The following is a 21,471-nucleotide window of genomic DNA, read 5'->3' as shown; positions in this document are numbered from 1 at the left end:
CAGAGAGACGGTCCTCGTTCATTTGTGTTACACGTGCACGGTTCTCCAGGGCACGTGGGTAACTATGTATTTTAATCCATCTTCAATGTTTCAGCATTTAGACTGCAATACTGCGCAATTACAAATTGTACGGCAATGAAGAAACTTCACATATGTGTTTACACACTGTTCAAGGGGGTACCTTCAGGGTAAATTCCTAAAAGTAGAATTGTTGGATCAAATGGCAAATACATATATAGTTTTGTTTTGTTTACGTAGTGCCAAACTTTCCTCTATGAAGACTGTACCAATTTGCATTGGCACCACCAATGTGTAACAGTGCCTACGTTCTCACAGCCCCAAACACAGAACGTGTTCACGTACTTTTTGATTTTTACCAATCTGATACATAGGAAGTGAGGTCTCAGAGTATTTTTATTTTTCATGTTTCTTATTAAAGTGAGGCTGAATAGTTTTTCATAGGTGAGAGGGTCATTTTATATCTTTTACTTTGAGTTGCCTGTTCGTGTGTTTTGCACATTTTTCTTTTCCTCTAATTTTTAAAGATTTACTTATATATTGAGGATATTAACTCTTTGGGCTATTTGTTGCAAAAAACGTTTGCATAAGTTTGTCACTTATGTTTTAAATTGCAAGCCTTTGTGTTTTTCTGTAATAAATTTGATTAATCATTTATTTTATTACATCAGTATTTTGAATCCGGTTAAAAAGTCTTTTCCTTCACACAAATAAGAGAAGAATCATGTATGTTTCTGCTGGTACTTACATGATTATATTTTTTATATTGGGATTTTTGATCCATCTGGAGTTTATTCTTGTGTATGATATGAGCTATGGATCTCACTTTATCTTTTGCCGATGGGCTAACAAGTTGCCTCAGAATAACATACTAAAAAGTCCATCTTTGTGATTATTTTGATGATTTTTTAATATTTCCATATATTCCTGGGTCTATTTCTGGAATTTTTATTCTATTCCATCAACCTATTTTTCTCATCATGTTTTAATTATAGAGGCTTTGAGGGACGCCCAGGTGGCTCAGTTGGTTGAGCGTCCAACTTTGGCTTGTGGTTCATGAGTTAGAGCCCTGCGTAGGGCTGTCAGCACAGAGCCTGGAGCCTACCTCAGATTCTGTGTCTCCCTCTCTCTCTTTCCCTCCCCCACTCCTACTCTGTCTGTGTCTCTCTCTCAAAAATAACTATTTTTAAAAAAATTATATAGGCTTTGTGGTGTGTTTTAGTGCATGGTAGGGCTAGTTTTCCCACACAGCTTTTCTTTTTCACTGTTTCCCTGGCTATTTGTTGTTCCACATAAACCCTAGTATCAACGCACTCAATTCCATTTAAACAAAAAGCTTGCTGATATTTTATTAAGACTGTGTTAAATCATATGCTTTTGTGTCTTTCGGGAGTGCTTTTGCAAATTTAGTGTTGAATTATTTCAAGTATTTAATCTCCTTTGTTACTATTCTTAAATCACTTATTAAGTTTTTTCTTTTAAGGCTAATATAGTTAACAAAGCTACCGAAGGGGAAGTGGGTGAGGAGATGGATAAAATAGGTGGTGGGGATTAAAGAGTACACTTATCCTTTGTGGCTGTTTAAATGGGGCTTTTCTACCATTATATCCATCAACTGGGTATTGATTCTGTATCAGAATGCTAGCAATTTCAATTTCTTTATGCTAAGTTTCACTTTTGCTATTTTCCTGAATTCTTTTTATTTTGAGGGAAAGTTTTACCATTGTTTCTCTAGGGTTTTCCAAGTACATCATCACATTATCTGCAAACCCAAATCATTTTCCTTCTTTTCCAGTATTTATCCTCTAACTGCACTGGCTATTACTTCCAGGACAAGGTTAATTGTAGTTGAGATCTATTTTCTTTGCTCTTAATCTTAGTGGAAGTGCCTCTAATGTTTTCCCATTAAGATGCTGGCTTTAAGAATGAATTATATGTTTTTAATTAAATTGGATTTTGCCCAAAGACTTTTTTAGCATCTCTGGAGATATTCATATTATTTTTTTCTTCCTCCTTTGATCTGTTAACATAGTGTATTACTCTACTGGATTTACTAAGAGTGAACCAGGCTTGCATTCCTGCAATAAATGTCACTTCATTGTAATTTATTAGTTTTTTTATTGGGATGTTGGATTCTGTTTGCTAAGGTTTTATCAAGTACTTTTACATCAATATTCAAAAGTGATATCGGCAATAATTTTCTAATTATATTGTCACTAGCTTACTTCTTTAAAATAATTTCATAATTCTAGAATAAGTTATGAAGCACTGGGTCTATCTGATCTCTGAAGGTTTGGTAGAATTCCCCTGTGAAACCAACAGGGGTTAATGTTTCCTTATGGAACAACTACCTTATGACTTTCTCTATTTCCTTGATGAAAATAGGCATATGTAACCTTCTATTTCCAACAGAGTCAATTTCTTTAGGAAATTGTGCATTCTGTACAGATTTTCAAATTTATTTGTATGGATATTGGCAAAAGAATCCCTAAAATATGTTTAATTATTCTGTTTTAATGATTATTTCCTCTTTGCCAATTCTTGTTTTGAATATCTATGCTTTCTCATTATGTTACTGGTTTGTATATTTTGCAAATTTTTTCAAAAACCATGATTTTGACTTGTTAATTATATCTACATTTGTTCATTAACTCCCTCCTTTTCTTTTTTTTTTAACATTTTCTAAGTTCTTAAGTGTGGAATTTAATTTGTTACTTTTCATCCTTTCCCTTTCATTGATGAAAGTGTTTAAGGCTGTGAATCTTCCTTTAATCACCAATTAACATATATTTTTTCTATCCTCATCCCTATGTTTTATTTAATGTTAGATGTACCCTTAAATACATCAAATTCTCCTCATCAGTCCTTACACTGAAGCTTATCCACTCATGTTTTAGTGGAGTTCCAGTAGATTCTCAAGAAGCCTCCTGGATACACATTCCTGAGTTCCTGCATTTATTTAAAAAAAAAAAAAAAGACAACAATGCTACTCTATTGGTGATGCACTTTGTATGTTGCTTTTGAACAACAAACATGTTTTTGAACATCTAAAGCCAGCCTAGCACTCTTGCCTTTGTAAGATATTTTATCGTTTTTGCCACTAACTCTGAAGACTTTAAAAGACATCTTCATAATGTTTAATAGAGCTACTCAGCTAGGTCTCGGAATTAATTGTTACAGACCAGTAGTCCCTGGTACCCAGGAAGACCTTTCAATATTTATAATCTAACTTTTTATTTATAAGAAATAAGGTGTTTTTTAAGTTACAGTTTTAAATATTAATTTTGTTCCATTGTTTTTTATATCTTTTTTCAGGGACTCCAATTATAACTAATTGGATCATCTTTGCTTACATTTCATTTCAAACACTTTCTCTTTTCTTTTTTTTACCTTGTTTTTATTCTTGTGATATATTCCTAATTTTCTTCAATGCTCTTATTAAGTTTTCATTTGAGTGTCTTATTCCTTAGGGAATTTTTAAATTAGTATTCATTTCTTATGTAATTTAAACTACTCAATGCTTTTCCTGAATTTAATCAACACTTATTTCAGTCTTTTTTATGTTGTGTCCATTTAGGTTCTTGGATTTTAAATTTCTATCTTGAAGTGGTTTGTTTTTCGAATCCCCAAATGCTTATTTGAGAATATTTTATTCTATTGTATTTAGTGGGTGGAATTTTCATCAGCTGCATTAATTTCTCATTCACTGCTGTATTTTCATGGTAGTTATATATAAATGAAGACTGTTTATGCCTCTGCATTTCTGTGTGCTGTATAGGTGGTTTCGAGTGGTTTAAGAGACACCTCGTTCTATCACGGTAGTGAAATGTGATACATTTACTGGATGGCTTTGGGGGGAGCGGTGTTTGTTCTTCCCTTTTTCTTTTACGTCGAAGGATCACAAATGTGCTTTCCCTTACCCCTTCTTTACCTACGGCTTTCAAAAGATGCCTCTCCATTTTAAACTCATTCTCTTCTCCTGAAGTGTCACTTTCCCAAAACTGCCTCCTTTGTTTGCCATTTTAAGTTTCTCCTGTTATCAGTTTCCTGATCTACAAGATCACTTTTTTGTTCCCTGTCTTTTCACTCTTATGGTGGACTTTCTCTTTCTGGTGATGACTTTAGATCAATACCAGGCCTGCTGCTAGTTTTTCCTTCTCTATTCTATGAAAATGTTAAGGGGCTGCCCTTGTAATTCACAAGGGTTTACAGCAGGAAGACGAGAGACAACTCACTGGGATTCCATGTTCACTTTTGTAGTGGCAGGTATTTTGACAATGTTTGGACAGTATCTGTCTTCTTGTTATGCTGAGAGCATGAGTTTTAGTCCTCTGTGGCTGTTTTTGTTTTGGGGGAAGGATATATTGGGGGATTAGGATTTACACCATCACCATCGGCTCAACTCTGCCGCAAATGAATGTTTAATAACATTGTCGTACCATATAAAATATTTCTAATGACAGCTATGAGGGCCTAGTTTTCTACCTCTATCAGAATACACACCGCAAAACAGGTTTATTAATTCGCCAGTAAACTGTTGGCATGTACTGTTATGACTGCAGTGACATGAGAAGGCTGCACATCTCAAGAGTCTGTGCAAAGACAGACTTATGTGTATTTGAGAGTCTATCCAAAAAGTCAGAGAGCTAATTGGCCGGAAGTGAAAAATATGAGACAAAAAGGAAAGCAGAGTGCTGGGGAGCAGTCATGTGGTGCGTAAATATCCAGTAAAAGACGTTTGCTGCATAGGAAATGTGACACTTGGCAATTACTTTCTGAGGCTACTATAAAAAGACGGATGTGGGCTTATGGTTCTTTCTAACCTTGTTTGCCTCTCATGCCTCAGTTCCCCTGGGTTACATGTCTCTTTTCTCTCATTCTGTTAATACTGTGGTTTTGGGTGTCTACAATTGAAACTTCATTCTATGAATTTAAGAGCTGGTGGGATCCACAGGCACACTCAGGAGGACCACATCAAGAAGTATAAGGGCCAGTGTGTGCCTTTTTCATAAGTCCTGGGACTGAGTCCACCAACCGCTGACAACAGTCTATGTGTCTACTAGGTAAAATTATCAAGAGTAAGAATTATACAGAAAAACTGATTATTTTTTGTTGTTGTTTTTGTTTTGTTCTGTTTTGTTTTTAAGGAGGCTTCATGCCCAGCACAGAGCCTAACATGGGGCCCAAACCCATGACTGTGAGATCAAGACCTGAGCTGAGATCCAGAGTTGGGCGCTCAACCGACTGAACCACCCAGGCACCCTGTAAACTGGATATTTTTTTTTATTACTAGGAAGGTCTTATAATGGTGCAAAGAAATGTGCTTAATAACAATTACAAATGAATGAACAACTATCAGAAATAATGAAAATGACCATGACATTTCATAATCTTGCTATCTGTCAAGGACAGAACATCCTGCTTTGGAAAAAGTTTGTGTCAAGGAAGCCATCGGGCCTCAAATGACGTGACGTCCCTGTCTCTGAGGTCTAAGCTCCATGGAGAAAAGTGTCTTCTCCAGCTTTCTGGGAAGCTTGATTTTTTTAGCAATTCCAGGACCTTTTAGAAGATGGCTATTATCTACTCACCGCAAGTCTGTTTGGCCCCATGTAAACTGAGCTAATTAAGAGCGTAACAACACATTTAAGAAAGAAGCAGGGAAAAAGGAGTGGAGAAGCCTGGAGTTGATTCCCAAAACACTAAATGATGCTTTGTTGAGGTGAACATCACAAATTAGCTCAACTGCTTCCCCTCATGTGTTGGACTATTATTTTAAAGTTCAAAAAATAAATTCAAAATGGATGAAAGACATAAATGTCAGACAGGAAACCATCAAAATCCTAGAGGAGAACACAGGCAGCAACCTCTTTGACCTCGGCTGGAACAACTTCTTACTAGACATATTGCCAGAGGCAAGGGAAACAAAAGCAAACATGAACTGTTGGGACTTCATCAAGATAAAAAACTTCTGCACAGAGAAAGAAACAGTCAACAAAACTAAAAGGCAACTGATGGAATGGGAGAAGATATTTGTAAACAACATATCTAATAAAGGGTTAGTATCTAAAATCCATAAAGAACTTATCAAACTCAACACCCAAAAAAACAAATAACCCAGTTAAGAAATGGGCAGAAGACATGAACAGACACTTTTCCAAAGAAGACATCCACGTGGCTAACAGACACATGAAAAGATGCTCAACATCACTCATCAACAGGGAAATACAAATCAAAACTACAATGAGATACCACCTCACACCTCTCAGAATGGCTAAAATTAATAAGAAACAACAGGTGTTGGTGAGGATGTGGAGAAAGGGAAACCCTCTTGTACTGCTGGTGGGAATGCAAACTGGTGCAGCCGTCATGGAGAACAGAATGGAGGTTCCTGAAAAAAACTAAAAACAGAACTACTCTACGATCTATCAATTGCACTACTAGGTAGTGCATCAAAGGATACAAAAATACAGATTCAAAAGGTCACTTGCACCCCAAAGTAGATAGCATCATCAACAATAGCCAAACTATGGAAAGAACCCAAATAGCCATCCACTGATGAATGATGAAGATGTGGTGTATATACACATATACGTATATATGTACACATGTATATATACACACACACATATATACGTATATATACACACACATATATATATACGTATACGTATATATACATATATATACACAACGGAATATTACCCAGACATCAAAAAGAATGAAATCTTGCCATTTGCAATGACATGGATGGAGCTAGAGTGTATTATGCTAAGCAAAATAAGTCAAACAGAGAAAAACAAATACCATATGATTTCACTCATATGTGGAATTTAAGAAACAAAACAGGTAAACATATGGGAAGGGGGAAGAAAAAAGAGCAGAGGGAAACAAACCATAAGAGACTGTTAGATACAGAGAACAAACTGAGGGTTGATGGAGGGAGGTGGATGGGGGATGGGCTGGACGGGTGACGCGTACTAAGGAGGGCACTTGCTGTGATGAGCACTGGGTGTTGTAAGTGAGGAATCACTGAAATCTACTCCTGAAACCAATATGGCACTGTATGTTCACTAAAATTTAAAATAAACACATAAAAATAATAAACTGTAGCACATGTTCTGAGTAGGAAGGATTTGCTCCAAGAAGAACAAAATTAAGCAATAAAAGAAGAGAAACTTGGTTAATTTATAAGAAGGGTTACAGAAAACTTAGCTCGCTGTAATAATGGCTGAATAAAGCTGATCTGGAATCTAGGCCCATATCTTCCAAGGAAAAATTACACTTTCCACCCCAGAAGCTACATAACTACGCCCACTAGAACCAGGGGCTATTGTACATCTCCCTAGAAATAGAGAAATGGTTAAGACATAAGCCCTGACCTCAAGACCCTGACAGTAAAGGGCCACGTCAGAATATGGGGGAATGCAGGGCACCTGCTTACGCATCTAACTCCTGATCTCAGCTCAGGTCACGATCTCACAGTTATGGGATTCAGCCCCACGTCGGGCACAGCGCAACAACAGGGAGCCTGCTTGGGATTCTCTCTCTCTCCCTCTCCCTCTGCCCCTCTGCCACCTGTGCTCGCTCTCTCTCTGTCAAAATGGATAAATATTTGTAAAAAGTCATATGGGGAAATGCAAAGACACAGGTAATGCTGAAATGCGTTATCGCCAGATAATGTACTCCCAGTCTAAGCGGAATATTAAAGAATCAAATGCTATATGCAAAGAAAGAGACAGAAAAATCACAACTATTTCTGCGAGGCAGGAGAAAAAAATCATACAAGTTGGCTAAGAAAGCACATTCCAAATATTCTGCCAGGAGACCAGGAGAGAGAGCTGAGGTGGACAGTGGGGGACTGATCTCCAGCCTGGCTCTTTTATATGCAGGAGCTGGCTGAGCCTATACGTTGATGCCACGTCTCTGAACCACAGGCACTTCTAAAGCTGTTATTATTCTATGGATTAGGAAATTAATATTCATTGCCTAGAGCTGACATGTTCTGTGCTCTTCTGATCTGATACTCTAAAAACCTAAGGAAACAGCATTCAAACCCTGAGGGGTTTGTCATCTGTAGAATCTGTAGATTAAAAGAAACAATTCTCGGAGGAAGAAAAAATACGAAATCGGGAAAGAGCGTCCCTGGAAGGAAAAAGGAAGCTTCATCCAATGGAAATGCATGAAGCAATGTCAGAGCATTTGTTCTCCAAGCACAGAGAAGCACTATGAGGGCTGAGACTCCAGCCCAGCGCCTGGGCTTACATCTCAGGTCTGTCCTTTCCTCTGAACGTCGGAGGCTTTCCCGAACATGTTCTTATTCTGCACGTAGCATCTCACATTAACCTGCGATACTCACCTTGGGATCTGGGCAGCCGTTAGCCGCACTCGGGTGGGTGAAGAGCAGTGAACACCATTCAGACCCACCTTCCTCTTCCCTGTTCCGACTTACGGATTTTCATTCATCTCGGATTTTCTGATACCTGCGATCCAAGGCAGAGCTGCTCTCTCAAGCCTGTCCAGAGTCTATCTCCAAGTCTTTTAAAATACAAATTCTAGGGCCACCTGGGTGGCTCAGCCGTCTAAGCGCCTGACTTGGGCTCAGGTCATGATTTCATGATTCGCGGGTTCAAGCCCTGCGTTAGGCTCTGTGCTGACAGCTCAGAGCCTGGAGCCTGCTTCGGATTCTGTGTCTCCCTCTCTGTCTCTGCCCCTCCCCTGCTCATGTTCTTCTTTCTCGCCCTCAAAACTAAAATAAACATTAAAAAAATAAAAAAATAAAATAAAATAAAATAAAATAAAATAAAATAAAATAAAATAAAATAAAATAAAATGAAATATGAATTCTAAACCCATGACTGGGTAAATGTCAAGGTTTGTGAAACAGGTTTTAGATTATGACTTTAAGTCCTACAACGTGACCGCCACAGAAAACAGCGAGATCCGTAGAGTGTACCCCTCGTTTATCACCTAAGATGCAATAAAAACACAGTGAGGGCTTAGCTTCCTTCCTTCCTTCCTTCCTTCCTCCCTCCCTCCCTCCCTCCCTCCCTCTTCCTCCCTTTGTCCTTCCCTCCCTTCTGCCCTCCTCCCCTCCTCCCGCCCTTTCTCCCTACCTCCCTTACTTCTATCCTTCCTCCCTTTCTCCCTCCCTCCCTTTTGCCCTCCTCCCTTCCTCCCTCCCTCCCTTCTTCCTTTCTCCCTTCCTCTTCCTCCTTTCTTCTCTTCCCTCCTTCCTCCCTTCCTTATCCATTTCTCCTTTCCCATACTGCACCGGCCTCCTTGTTCACTCCATACAACGGCCACTGTAATTTCTCGCGTTTGAAACAACGTCGCACTGTGTCCTGTGAGCAACCTGAAAATGCTTCAGTGTCTGAACCTAAGCACAAACTTACCTTCAATGCATCTCTTCCCCACAAAGAAGAATAGCTAGCTAAGCCCTCCACAAAAAGCAATGAGGTCATGATGAAGTAACCCTGACTAAAAACTAAACACGAGTTACCACCACGGGATTTGTCTTGGTCCTAGACAGGGGCCTCTTCCGTCCAGCTCTCCAAAGCAGAGCAAAGGACCTAGAAGCCAGAGGCACAGTGGAGCTGATTTTTGGCTCTATCGATCAGTGCAACTCTGCTAGGAGATGTTGTATACTTTTAGATACGTTCTTTTGTTCTGCGATTTAGCTGCAGACTCCCTGGGAGATTCAGGGCAGGACTGTACTTGATAACTAATTTAAAGAAGAAGGATTCTTTACGTGATGTTTACCAATTCATGTTAGAACTCCAACTATGTTTTTCTCAGCCAAGACTGCAGGAAGTCCAGCACAAAGTCCCTGATCCTTTCCAAATGGTACTAGAATGTATGCTCTGTGAAAGTGGTGACCTCTTTTTGTTCATTCCACATGGCAGGGCAGACTCCAAGATGGCCCTCAACGATCCCTGCCTCCTGGGAGGGCATGATCGTGCCATCATGTAATCCCCTCTCGTCAAGTGTGGACTGGCCTAGGGACTAACCAACAGACGATGGCGAAGGTCACGGGCGTGGCTTCCATGATTAAGTTACATTTGACCGAGACTTCCATCTTGTTATCAGACCCCTTCCTCTCTTGCTGGCATTGAGGACATAGGGCCACACTGTGTAGGCCCATGTACCACTGAACTGGAGGTAACCTCCAGCAAATGGGCAGTAAGAAGCCAAGGCCTACAGTGAAAAGCACTTAAAGAACTGGACTCAGCCAACAACCACACAAGAGGATCCCTTCCCGGTCAAGTTTTTATATTGAAATCTCAGCACTGGCCAGAGCACTGACTGCAGGTTCTGAGACCCTACGCAGAGGATTCCGAAGCCTTGCCCAGACTCCTGACCACAGAAATGAGGAGGCAATCAATGCGTGTTGTGTTAAGCCACTAAGTCTCTAGTTATTTGTTACCCGGCAATAGATAACTGATACACTGCTATTTGCCCTGAACGGTGTCTGGCTCATGGTGGGTATGCAATAAATATGAACTGCACGAATCAATAAATGAAACGAATTCCTCTCACAGGTACAGCTAGAGTTACTAAAGGAAGTTAGTAAGCTATTCATTATGGTGCTGCTGCGTACAACACAACAAGGCGAATAAACTCAATTTTCCACAACAGACATGCTAAAGAATGCAATTTTCTAACATAAACGTATAGTAAGTAAATACAATTTCCCACAACAAACATGTTAAACAAGCCTTTCAGCAGTCTTAATCGCCTCAAGGTTGACTTCTATTTCCCAGCAGATAACCATGGCCTTTCCACGGTTAAAAACGAAATACGACTGGAGACCTTTTTGCCCTTCTTAGTAAAGACACTGACCAGGAACTCAGTTTCACGATGACAAGATTCAGAACGTGCATAGCTCTGACCGAGACAGAGCTTTCTCCTGACCCGGCTAGTACTCACCATTCTCCAGGCCTTCATGGCTCCTAATTGGAAAACACACTTCAACCTTGTCGCTCATGCTCGCAGAAGCATTTGGGTCAACCTCTTCTTTGCCTCTCAAGGTTTCTCATTAAATCCTCTTGCAACCTGTAGTCTGCGTTTCCAACTTCGATTTTAACCAACAGTAGGTCATAAAATTCTTTCACTTCTCATTCCAAGTTGTGATTATCGTCACGAAAGCAGAGGGCTTAGACAAATGGCGGTGGGCACGGCGGGCCATGAGAGGTCCTTTCTCCAAAAAGGATTTCCAGGCTTTGACGTAAAGAACGAGAAGGACCCAAATATACAAAAAGGCTGGAGTGGAGATGTGGAGTAGGAAAAGCATTGTAGGCAGATGGAACGGTACCTAAAAAGGCCCCGAGAAATGATCCCTCAGTAGATAGACAGACTGGTGTGACAGAGAGCCACAGGGTGAAAGTGGCTAGAATCACAAAATACATTTTTCCCGAAGAGTCCTGTGGGAAGTCCACCATGGACAGAATCCCACAGAAACCGCTTTGCAAATGGTTCTAGAACGTTAAGTACGCCCCAGAGAGCATGGTAACTTTGCTTTACGACTGCTTGCCGAGCGTCTCTGCGTTATTTTTATTGGAGCGTTTTGACCCTACTTCCTTCAAAAATAAATGGAAGTCACCGTATTGTCTTTCACATTTCATTATTCTGTTTCTCCCTGTCCCCCCCCCCCCCGCCCCTCATAACCTTATGAGATAAAAATGATCTCAGCTTCTACAAGAGAAAACAAAGTAAGCTTCTGGTAGGTTCACTAAACCCAAGGTCATGAAGCTAAAACATGGGGAAATCTGATCTGGTTAATCCAACCACCTCGCCACCCTCCTTATAACACAGGGGTTAAAATGGTGAGAAGCAATTAACAAAGGAAGGTCACACAATTCTATTTAGATGACTGGTCCAGAGTTTAGAAAACCTTAATTCTGCCTGCAATATGCCAAGAGGCGTATCATCAGCCACGCGACTCTCTTACTCGGGTTTCTAAACTCACTGATAAATCTAGTTGCTGCAAACCATGAGCAAACAGTGTTTTCTAATTCCGTGGCCTAATCCGACTTTGGGTTTGTGGCTAGAAGTCCCACCTCACCCCAGGCTAAAGACTGGGTGATTAAACACAAGACAGTATCACGGAAAGGGGGACAGAGTCAGGTTTTGAGGACGATACACCTGGGACAGAATGAACCAATAAAATCAGGTCAATATTATTTTTCCCTCCAGCTCACAGTGAGTCTAGACATAACATGTCTAGCACCTACCACGAAGGAGTAGCTTAGCTGAATGGAGGTAAATACAATTGGAGAGTGATTAAGGATACCCAGCAATCTCTCAGACCCGGAAAAAAAAGACCTTGCTCAAGAATGCAAAGTCATTCCTCTGAGTGAAACATTCAAGGATTAAATGCTGGGAAAATCTAACCCCTCAGCTTTTATCTGCAAATCTTCACTGTGAAAACCCAGCTGCAGGGGAGAGAGAATTGAGGGTTGTGGGGAGATCTCCCAAGCACTAGGGGCTTATTTGGGGGGGATGAGCCTGGGAGGAGAACTTCTTGCCTAGATAAACCTCTTCGTTTCAAGTACTAACTCGTCAAATTAAGGGACGGCTGTGCTGTCCGTTGACTCACAAGATGCCCATGTCTGTTTTCTCTTCCATGTGGCACGGACTCTAAGTCTTAATCCGTGGAGTGCCTGTCTTTAAACTGGTTTATTCATGGGTACTCAACACAGACCACAACTCAGCACAATTATTCAAAGTGGAGGAAGAAAGGAATCATAAAGAGTCCGTATTCCGCCAGGAAAAGGAGTCTTTTCATTCATTTTCCCTTCAGTGACGTTAGACTCAAACACACAAGGGCTTTGGATGGTTTTATATTTTGCATCCATTCGAGATACCCCTACTGCCTCACAGAGGAAAGCAATGCTTTCTCTTCACTGACAAACAGCCCACAGGGCTGGAGCCCCAAACCAGGTCTAGCTGGGCGTCCCCGTTTAGTTGTATTAAATATCTTCCTGGGAAAACTAAAACGAAATCATGCAAGTGTTGCTCTTGGTAAAACAGCAAGAAAAGAAAGAAGTTACTCGGCAGGATTCCTATTCCTTTAACAACCCTTTGGTCCAACCACAATGTCTGAATAGTTGCCGTGATTAAATGGTACCACGGTCGGACCGGACTGTGAACAGGAGGGGTCTACTGTTGGGAAGAGGAACTACCATGCCAAAGGTACACGCTGCGTTTCTCTGGTGGTCTAGATGGAGAAGTTCAGAGTATTTGAGTTTGTGATTATCGGGGCGTGAGCAGGGGCCAGAGTTCTGCACTTTTCCTTCCCCCTGTGCCCACGTGAAGGGCATTTGGCCGGCACACATGAACTTCTTCTTCGCTGTCACAGAAACAGGTACAACGGGGGGGGGGGGGGGTGGCTGGCACCTGCCACCAAGGGGCCAGGGACGCTAACCTCTCTGTGATGTCTCTCACAACGAAGAACTTCCCCAGCACACGCGCTACCCATGCCTCACTCAGAAATGCTGCTCCCCAGTGGCGATTCTAGCCTCGCTGCACCCCCTGTCCCCTCAGGGTTCTCCAATGCCTTCGGGAGAAGGACAGGAGCCCACCCATCCCAGCCCCCTCCCACCTGCTTCATGACCAGCTGAGATGGTGTTTTCTGGGCTGCTCACCAAGTGGTAGGCTTACAGGGGTTTTGTGTGTTGTTTGTTTGTTTGTTTTTGCAGGGGGAGGTGAGGAGGAGCAAATTCAATTCAAGAGAGAAGAGTTAAGGAGTCCGCTGTGGCACCTATCAAAATCCATGCTCTCTAACCAGCTTTTTCAGTAATTGCGATGGAGAGGGAGGTTTTCATGCCCCAAACCCCATGAGTGAGTGAGTGAGTGAGTGAGTGAGTGAGTGAGAGAGTGTCTGTGTGTTACATCCCATATGACCTGGTTGGTCTAACTGGCAGTTTTAAAGTTGTATTTTTATTTCTGAGAGAGAGAGAAAGAGAGAGAGAGAGAATGAGCGGGGGGGGGGGGGGGAGGACAGAGAGACAGAGACAGAGACAGAGACAGAGAGAGAGAGAGGGAATCCCAAGCAGGCTCTGCACTGTCAGCCCCAACGTGGGGCTCGATCTCATGAACCGTGAGATCACGACCTGAGCGGAAATCAAGAGCCACTCAGGCTCGCCCTAACACAGTTTATACACATAATCCCGTGCCACTCTGGCCATAAAGAAGTGGGGTCTACACGCTCTCTCCTCGAACCTGGGCAGCCTTATCCCTGCGGTGATCAATATGGTACGACACAGGGGATGTCGTACTGATTTCCAGGTGCGTGTCACCAAGAGTAATGCGGCTGCTGCTTAGTCTGTGGGAAAACTCTCTCTTGGAGCCACGCGTCTCCATGGAAGAAGCCCGTGGTGGGAGGAGCTCATGTGGGAGGGAGCCAAGCCCCACGCAGGCTCCCCACTGACTGTCCTAATCTCCGAATCGTCTCCATTTTATGAGGGTTCTCTGGAGAAACAGTATCCATAGGGTGTGTGGGTACATCGGGCCAATCTAAAATCCACAGGGTAGGCTGGCAGAGTGAGTACCCGGTGAAGAGCCAGTGCTGCTGTTCAAGTCCAAAGGCCATCTGCTGGCAGAATTCCTTCTTGCTCGGGGAAGATCAGGCTTTGTCCTGTTAAGGCCTTCAACTGATTGGACGAGGCCCACCCACATTCGGGGGGGCGGGGGAGGGGAGTGCAATCTGCTTTACTCAAAGTCGCCAATTTAAATGTTAGTCTCACCCAAAAACACCCTCACCTAAACATCCAGGTAATATCTGACCAAATATCTGGGCCCGCAGCCCACCCAAACTGGCACAAAAGCTTAACCGTCACACCAGCCCAGATACCAGCCCAGGTAAAGGAAGCTTTCTTGCATCCCCCCAGACCAGGCTGGCCACCAGCTGAGTCCCAGAGGGCAGCCTCGGTCGATGCCACAAGGAGCAAAAGCCTCACCCAGCCCAACCCTGCCTGGTCCCTTAACCCACAGAATCTGGAAACGTGATCAAATAGTGATTTTAAGTCACTGGGTCCGAGACGGCTCGTTATACTCTAAGAATAATTGCAGCACTAACTTTCACTCCTACCGCTCCCCGTCCCTCTCCACCCGGTCGCAAACACAGCTCCTTCCAGCCTCGGGGCCTTGCCACCTGCCATTTCTTCTGCCCGGGGTGCTCGTCCTCCGGTTCTTGGCTTAGCTGGCTGCTTTCATCCTCCCTGCCTCACATCAAATGTTCCTTCCTCAGAGAGACCTTCCCTGACCACTCTTTGAACTGGCCTCCCTCCCTTCCTTTGTCTCTTTTTTTTTTTCTTTCCCGTTGGGTTCAAAACATTTATCTCGCTCTGCAATTGCCTCGCTCTGTCATTTGGCTATTGTCTTCCCCCAATTAAAATATTAGCTCCATACAAATGGGTCTTTCTCCAGCTCATTTACTGTTCAGCCAGTGATTCGCGCAGAACACGTGTCCGATAAATGTTTGTTGAATGAAAAATAATGAATGCCTCTATCGTTTGTAGGTGACTGACTTCAGGATCCTGGTCATGGGCTCCAACTTACTCACTTGCTACCACAGAATTTAATGAAGGGAGATTAATACTCCCATGTGATACAAAGGATGTTTTTCTCTGACTTTTCCTCTGTTCTTTTTTTCCCCCTCTAATGAGATGAGCAACCGCAAGGGAACAAGATACGTAGCGTCCTTTTAAAATACCTCGGAGACAAGAAAATCATTGCTTTTTTATACTTGATTACCTATGAGGCTTATTCATGTATCTTCCTAACTCTTCCAGATTAATTAAAAGACAGCTCTAAACCGAACAAGGAAGAAAGCGTCTGTCTCCTCTCCTGGAGACCTGGTCTACCATTAACCTTTGTGTGACACAGTCCCACATCTTAAATTCCTTTGTCCTCCGCCCCCCCCCCCCCCATCAGGAAACATACCTTAGGAAAGGGGTAGAGAGGAGGCAGGCCATCCCCCACCCACTGTGTGGTTCCTCTCCATTTTCCAGTTCCTTAACATATTTGAGGGATGAAAATAATATTCTTCCCCCATCACCTGAACTCAAGACCTTATCCACAGGCCCTTCCTCTGTGCCACCCCCACCCTATATACTAACCGATTCCGGTATGTTCTGATTCTCCCTTGTATTAACTCTTTCTTTCTTTCTTTTTTTTTTTTTTTAATTTTAGACAGAGAAAGAGTATCCGCAAGCAGGGGAGGGCAGAGGGGGAGACAGAGGATTCAAAGTGGGTTCTGCGCTGGGAGCAGAGAGCCAGATGTGGGGCTTGAACTCATGATCTGCGAGATAATGACCCAAGTCGAAGTCGGATGTCCAACGCACTGAGCCACCCAGGTGCCCCAACTCTGTCTTTTATTCCTGTATACTGATGCTTTGACATTTGGGACCTTGGGGACCCCAGGGAGACCGCCCCTCCTAGATGAGCCAATTCCTGGAGACAGTCAACAACTCACTGCAAACACACTTTTCAAACACAAGCCGGTCAATCCAGAGCCCACACCCCCAACACTCCCTATAGCGGGCTCTCACACTCCAACTCCAGGCCACCATCAACGATAATCAACCCAGGGCCAGGTGCCCGGCAACTCGGGAGAGACCCTACACCCCCAGCCTGCTGAAATTATTCAAAGCAGCCACCCTCAGCCTGCTTACCCCGCCTCCCCCATTCTTCCCCCACAGAAACCACAGTGAAGGCTCTTACCCACAATTCCCCTTACTCCCCCTGCCCCCTGACCCGCCTACTGCTTCTCCACGTGCTCACCACCATGGTGTGGCTTGCTTCCTTCTCTTGGGAACCCTGAGGAACTAACCTTCCAGTGGCAACCATCTCCAGATTCGTTGACCTCACTACGCTGCAAATTTCCTATCAATACACTGTATTTTGTTTGAAAAAAAATTTTTAGTGTTTATTTATTTTTGGGAGAGAAAAGAGAGAGAGTGAGCAGGGGGAGGGACAGAGAGAGAGAGGGAGACACAGAATCCGAAGCACGCCCCAGGCTCCGAGCTGTCAGCACAGAGCCCGACGTGGGGCTCGAACTCACGGACCACGAGATCGTGACCTGAGCCAAAGTCGGATGCCTAACCAACGGAGCCACCCAGGCGCCCCACAAAATTTAAAAATTCTTGATTTAAGGGGCACCTGGGTGGCTCTGTCAGTTGGGTGTCCACCTCTAGCTCAGGTCATGATCTCACAGCTCGTGAGTTCAAGCCCACTGTGGGGTCTGTACTGCCCGCTCAGGGCCTGGAGCCTGCTTCGGATTCTGTGTCTCCCTCTCTCTCTGCCCCTCCCCCGCTCGCATTGTCTCTCTCTGCCTCAAAAATAAATAAACACTAAAATAAATTCTTGATTTAGATCCCCAATTCACTCAACAAACACTTATTGATGCCTTGTGGGTACCAGGTACTGTGGAAGGCTGTGGGGAGAAAAGGATGAACCAGGCATGCTCTTGGGAAGGCTCGCGGTAGAAAGAGGGACTCAAAAAAATATGTTTGAGAAAAAAAGGAATAAATGATTGTCTTCTCAGACTTCATAAGCTGGAGTGCTGGACCCCCTGGTGTGTTCCCTTCATAAAATCATTTGTCAGTGTTGGAGGGCCTGAAATTAGAATAAACTGGTTTGTCTTGTCTTGTTCCTTTTTTTTTTTACATGACATGCTATTGAGACTGGGACTCTAAAAGATTGTTCAGTTTTTCCTAGTTATTATCGACTAGACTTAATGGAGTTTCCTTTGGAACATCTTCACAAAAATACAGCCTGGCTATCCCTCAGAACAGCCAAGGAAACTATTATTTGGGGGGGGGCAGAATATAAATATTAATAATAATGGTAAACACTTGCTGAGCTCTTAATACATGCCATGCATTATACGTGGTATATATGTTATTTTATTTAATGATGTAACACGCGTGTGACCATTCTTACTTTACAGATGAAGAAACTGACGCTTACATAGGGTGAATCATCTCCTAAGTGCAGCACAGCTAGTAAAACACATCACCGGGATTTGAATCCAGGCACAGTTACTCCAGAGCCTGCTTGTTTAATAACTAATTCCATACGTGAGCTAAGAAACTGTATCATTTTCTAAGGATACATTGCTTAGACCCATTCTTCCAATCCATTAAAGACTTTGCACCCATCCCAAAAACTTCCCCCCGGGGAGAAAGCCTCGCCATTCGGACTTCTGCTACTCAAGGTCCGATATTTGAATACAACACCATACTTCTTCTAAGAGTATACTAGAATCTGTTTCTCAACCTGCTGTGCCTGGCCATCACCCACAGTGGTCTAGTTGGCCACTCAGTAAGACGAGCTACTAAAAAAACAACTCCAGAATAGTTTCTCTCCAGAAACTCTCCATAAAAAGAGTAGCTAGCTTTAACAACTGCATTTTAGGACTCAAGCTGTTAAGAGCGTGAGTTCTCTGCTTCCTTGTTAGTGAATCTTTCCCAAGGAATTTTCAAAAATTCACACAACGACTGCCTGCCTGCCTCAGCTTTAATTATTCCTTCTATTTCCATGAGTCTGGTCTAATCCCTACCACAGAGGTCACCTCTAGACTCTATTTACGGCTTTAAGGGAAAACATATTCTTCTGTGTAAAGGAACTTCGTCCTTATAGGCCAGGCACTGGGTTACTTGTTGGGGAGTCTACGAGTTCAATGACCTCGAACCTCTAATATTTCTTCTCTGAACACATATCTGTGGGAAAGGAATTCATAGGACACTGACTAATGTGTAAATCTCAAACCTGGTCCTTTGTTTCTCCATGTGTATGGCTACGGATTAAATAAAATTACCATCCCTGGGGTGCCTGGGTGGCTCGGTCAGTTAAGCGTCCAACTCTTGATTTCTGCTCAGGTCATGATCTCACGGTGACTATGGAACCTGCTTAGGATTCTCTTTCTCTTTCTCTCTCTCTCTCTCTCTCTCTCTCTCTCTCTCTCTCTCCGCCCCTCCCCTGGGCTCTCTCATGCTCTCTCTCAAAAGAAAAAACCAACAACATTTAAAAAAAATTACCATCGTTGACAAACTGAACACTTTTCTGGCACCTTGCGTTTGAAAATTCCCAGGGGAAACACTGAAAGCTACTTCCTTTTCCCTCCTGCAATCCAGGAGTTGCTGAGTAAGGCTTCTGATCCCCGGGCCAAGACTCAAACTAAGACACCAAACAGTATTTAAACTTATTTTTTAAAGACCCAGACTTCTCCATTCCAGCCCAGAGTAAAGGGAGAAAACACATCGGATGGTTTTCTCTTCTACCACAACAAGCATTTATCGAATGCCTACTGTGTGCCTGAGTCTGTTCTAAGGCCTTGGCGGTGTAGCAGTGAACTTGGATTCGCTTTGTCCCAGACGAGCACGTCTGGACCTGAGAGTTATTTGAACTTGTGGGAATTCTTATCAACGGAACCACATCACAACAGCAGAGCGTTTTCAACTGTACTCAGAATCTTAGAAGTTAGGGTCGGAAGAAAGAAGCCCCAGGAGTCTTTGGAGGCTTGCAGCTGTCTGGGGCTCTGCTCCCCACCCTTACTAGGATGGGGTGTTTAATACGAGCCGCGCCGTGGAGCTGTTTCTTACCCCTTCATATCTCTATGCAAAGTTTGGTGCTCCCTATGCACATTTTGTGGGGCCAGGCTCTATGGGTTTCCTCGGATGCTCAAAAAGGTCCAGGACCCTAGAAAGATCAGAAGCATTCGCCAGCCCACAGCTCCAGGAACCTAGGGACTGGAAAACGTGCACGTCGTGGGAGAGGTCGCTTTTTGAACCTAAAAGGAGACACCTAGTAGAGAGCCCACACCGGCCGCGACAGCCAGCCGCCCGGGACCGGTGCACCCCCGGCACAGCCCTCCCGGCGCGTCAGAACCCGGCCAGCACCAGGCTGCAGGTGCGGCTGGCGGGCGGCCCGCCGCCAGGGAGGGAAGGAGAGCCCAGCAGGCCTGGAAGAAAGGAGACAGCGTTTCCCGTCCCGCTCTGCTCCTGGGTGGGTGCGTCGCGCGCCTCTCTTCTCGGGACCTCGCTCCGGACACCTCTAAGTTACGGCCAAGTTCTCAGGGCCCGGCTGCCCACGGCTTCCAAGGTCTCTGAGCGCACTAAAGACGCAACGCGGGCCGGGCCGGGTGGGCGGAAGCCTCCCGGCGCTTCCCCCCCCGCCCCCCGCCAACGGGGAGCCGCGGGGCGCACCCCGCACTCGCCCGCGCCGCGCACCCCCCGCGGACGCGCGGCCGCCCCCGCCGCCCGCACGCCGCGCTCGCGCGCGCCCGGCCCCAACTTCCGAGCGGGACTGGGTACTTCACCGTCGGTCACCGTCGCGTCCGCCTCCTCCCCCGCCGGGTGCACCTCCAGCCGCAGGCACTTCGGGCTGGGGGGCGACAGCGGCCCCGCCCCGAAGAGCTGCTCCTCGGTCACGAAGCGCAGCTGCACGCGGAACTGCAGGCGCGCCGGGCCCCGGGCCATGCTGCGAGCGCCGCCGCCCCGAGCCCGGGCGGCGCCCCGGGAAACGGCCGGGGGAAGGGGAGGGACTTGCAAGCGCCGGCCGCCCTCCTCACCTCCGCGCGCCGCCGAGCGTCGACCTCCGGCAGCCCGCGGGCTCCTGCCGGCACCTGCCGCCCGGGGCCCCGCCCGCCCCGCCCCTCGCCCCCGCCGGGGGCGCGCGGGGACGCGCGGGGACGCGGCGACCCCCGTCCCGCGGGCGCCGCGCAGGTGCGCGCGGCCACGGCTCCCAGCCGCACGTTGGCGGAGGGCGCGAGGCACCTGGAGGCGCCGGGGCTTTGCAAGCGGAAGGGTGACACCTGCTGTTCGCTGGGTCCGCTCTGCGGGCGTGGGCGCGGGTTTGGGAACGGCCGGGGCCCGGGCTCTCTGCCGGCTGCGCCTTCGCCCGGGTTCCGGGCCACTCACACCCGCGGGGGAGCGGCCGTCCCGAGTGCGGACGGCGGCGGCCAGGCGGCGGGGGACACGCTCGCGCGGGCACCTGGCTGGCCTCCAACGACCGCAGTCCCCTCCGGTCACCTGGCGTCGCAGGCTCGCTCTGTCGGATGGACCGTTGCCCTCGCTGTGGGTCGGGAGGGCCTGGGACGCTCGTCCCCAAGTTGACGCCCGGCCCCAGCTGCTACCCAACCTGGCCGGTTGGCTCCGGCGTCCAAGGATGGGGGGGTTGGGGGGGGGTCTCCAAACCCTGGGGAGCCACATCACACGTTAGTCTCGTGCGAAGAGAAATTGGTCCGCGGCAGGAAATTAAGAAAAGAAAGACGTCTTTTTTTTTTTTTTTTTTCTTTTTGACCAGAGGCTCCACAGCCATAGACTCAGTGCCATCAGGGGAACTTTTCTTCACATTCGGAACCAACTTCTGTGTGTCCTTGGTCGGTGACCCCCCTCTGGCGGAATGCATTGCGGGAAGGAAGCAAGGATTGTAAATCCGTTGGGATTCCAC

The 21,471-nt window shown here is 45.4% G+C and overlaps 1 protein-coding gene across 1 annotated transcript in view; it reads right to left on the bottom strand.

Annotated features, from left to right (window-relative positions):
• The window catches only part of LOC124505204 (histone-arginine methyltransferase CARM1-like), a 248,552-nt gene extending 227,322 nt beyond the window's left edge, over positions 1-21,230 (bottom strand). The window contains exon 1 of the mRNA XM_047071071.1: positions 20,339-21,230. Coding sequence (XP_046927027.1) covers positions 20,339-21,230 — 892 coding nt within the window. The remainder of the gene's footprint in view (positions 1-20,338) is intronic.
• Positions 21,231-21,471: the final 241 nt, after the last annotated feature.

The sequence above is a fragment of the Lynx rufus genome, unplaced genomic scaffold, assembly GCF_022079265.1.
Source record: "Lynx rufus isolate CCGP_SWC_20201006 ecotype Redwood Valley unplaced genomic scaffold, mLynRuf1.p SCAF_10, whole genome shotgun sequence".
NCBI classification, from domain to species: Eukaryota; Metazoa; Chordata; class Mammalia; order Carnivora; family Felidae; genus Lynx; species Lynx rufus.
Note: the sequence above shows the minus strand (reverse complement) of the source record. Positions and strands in the feature narration are given on the sequence as shown.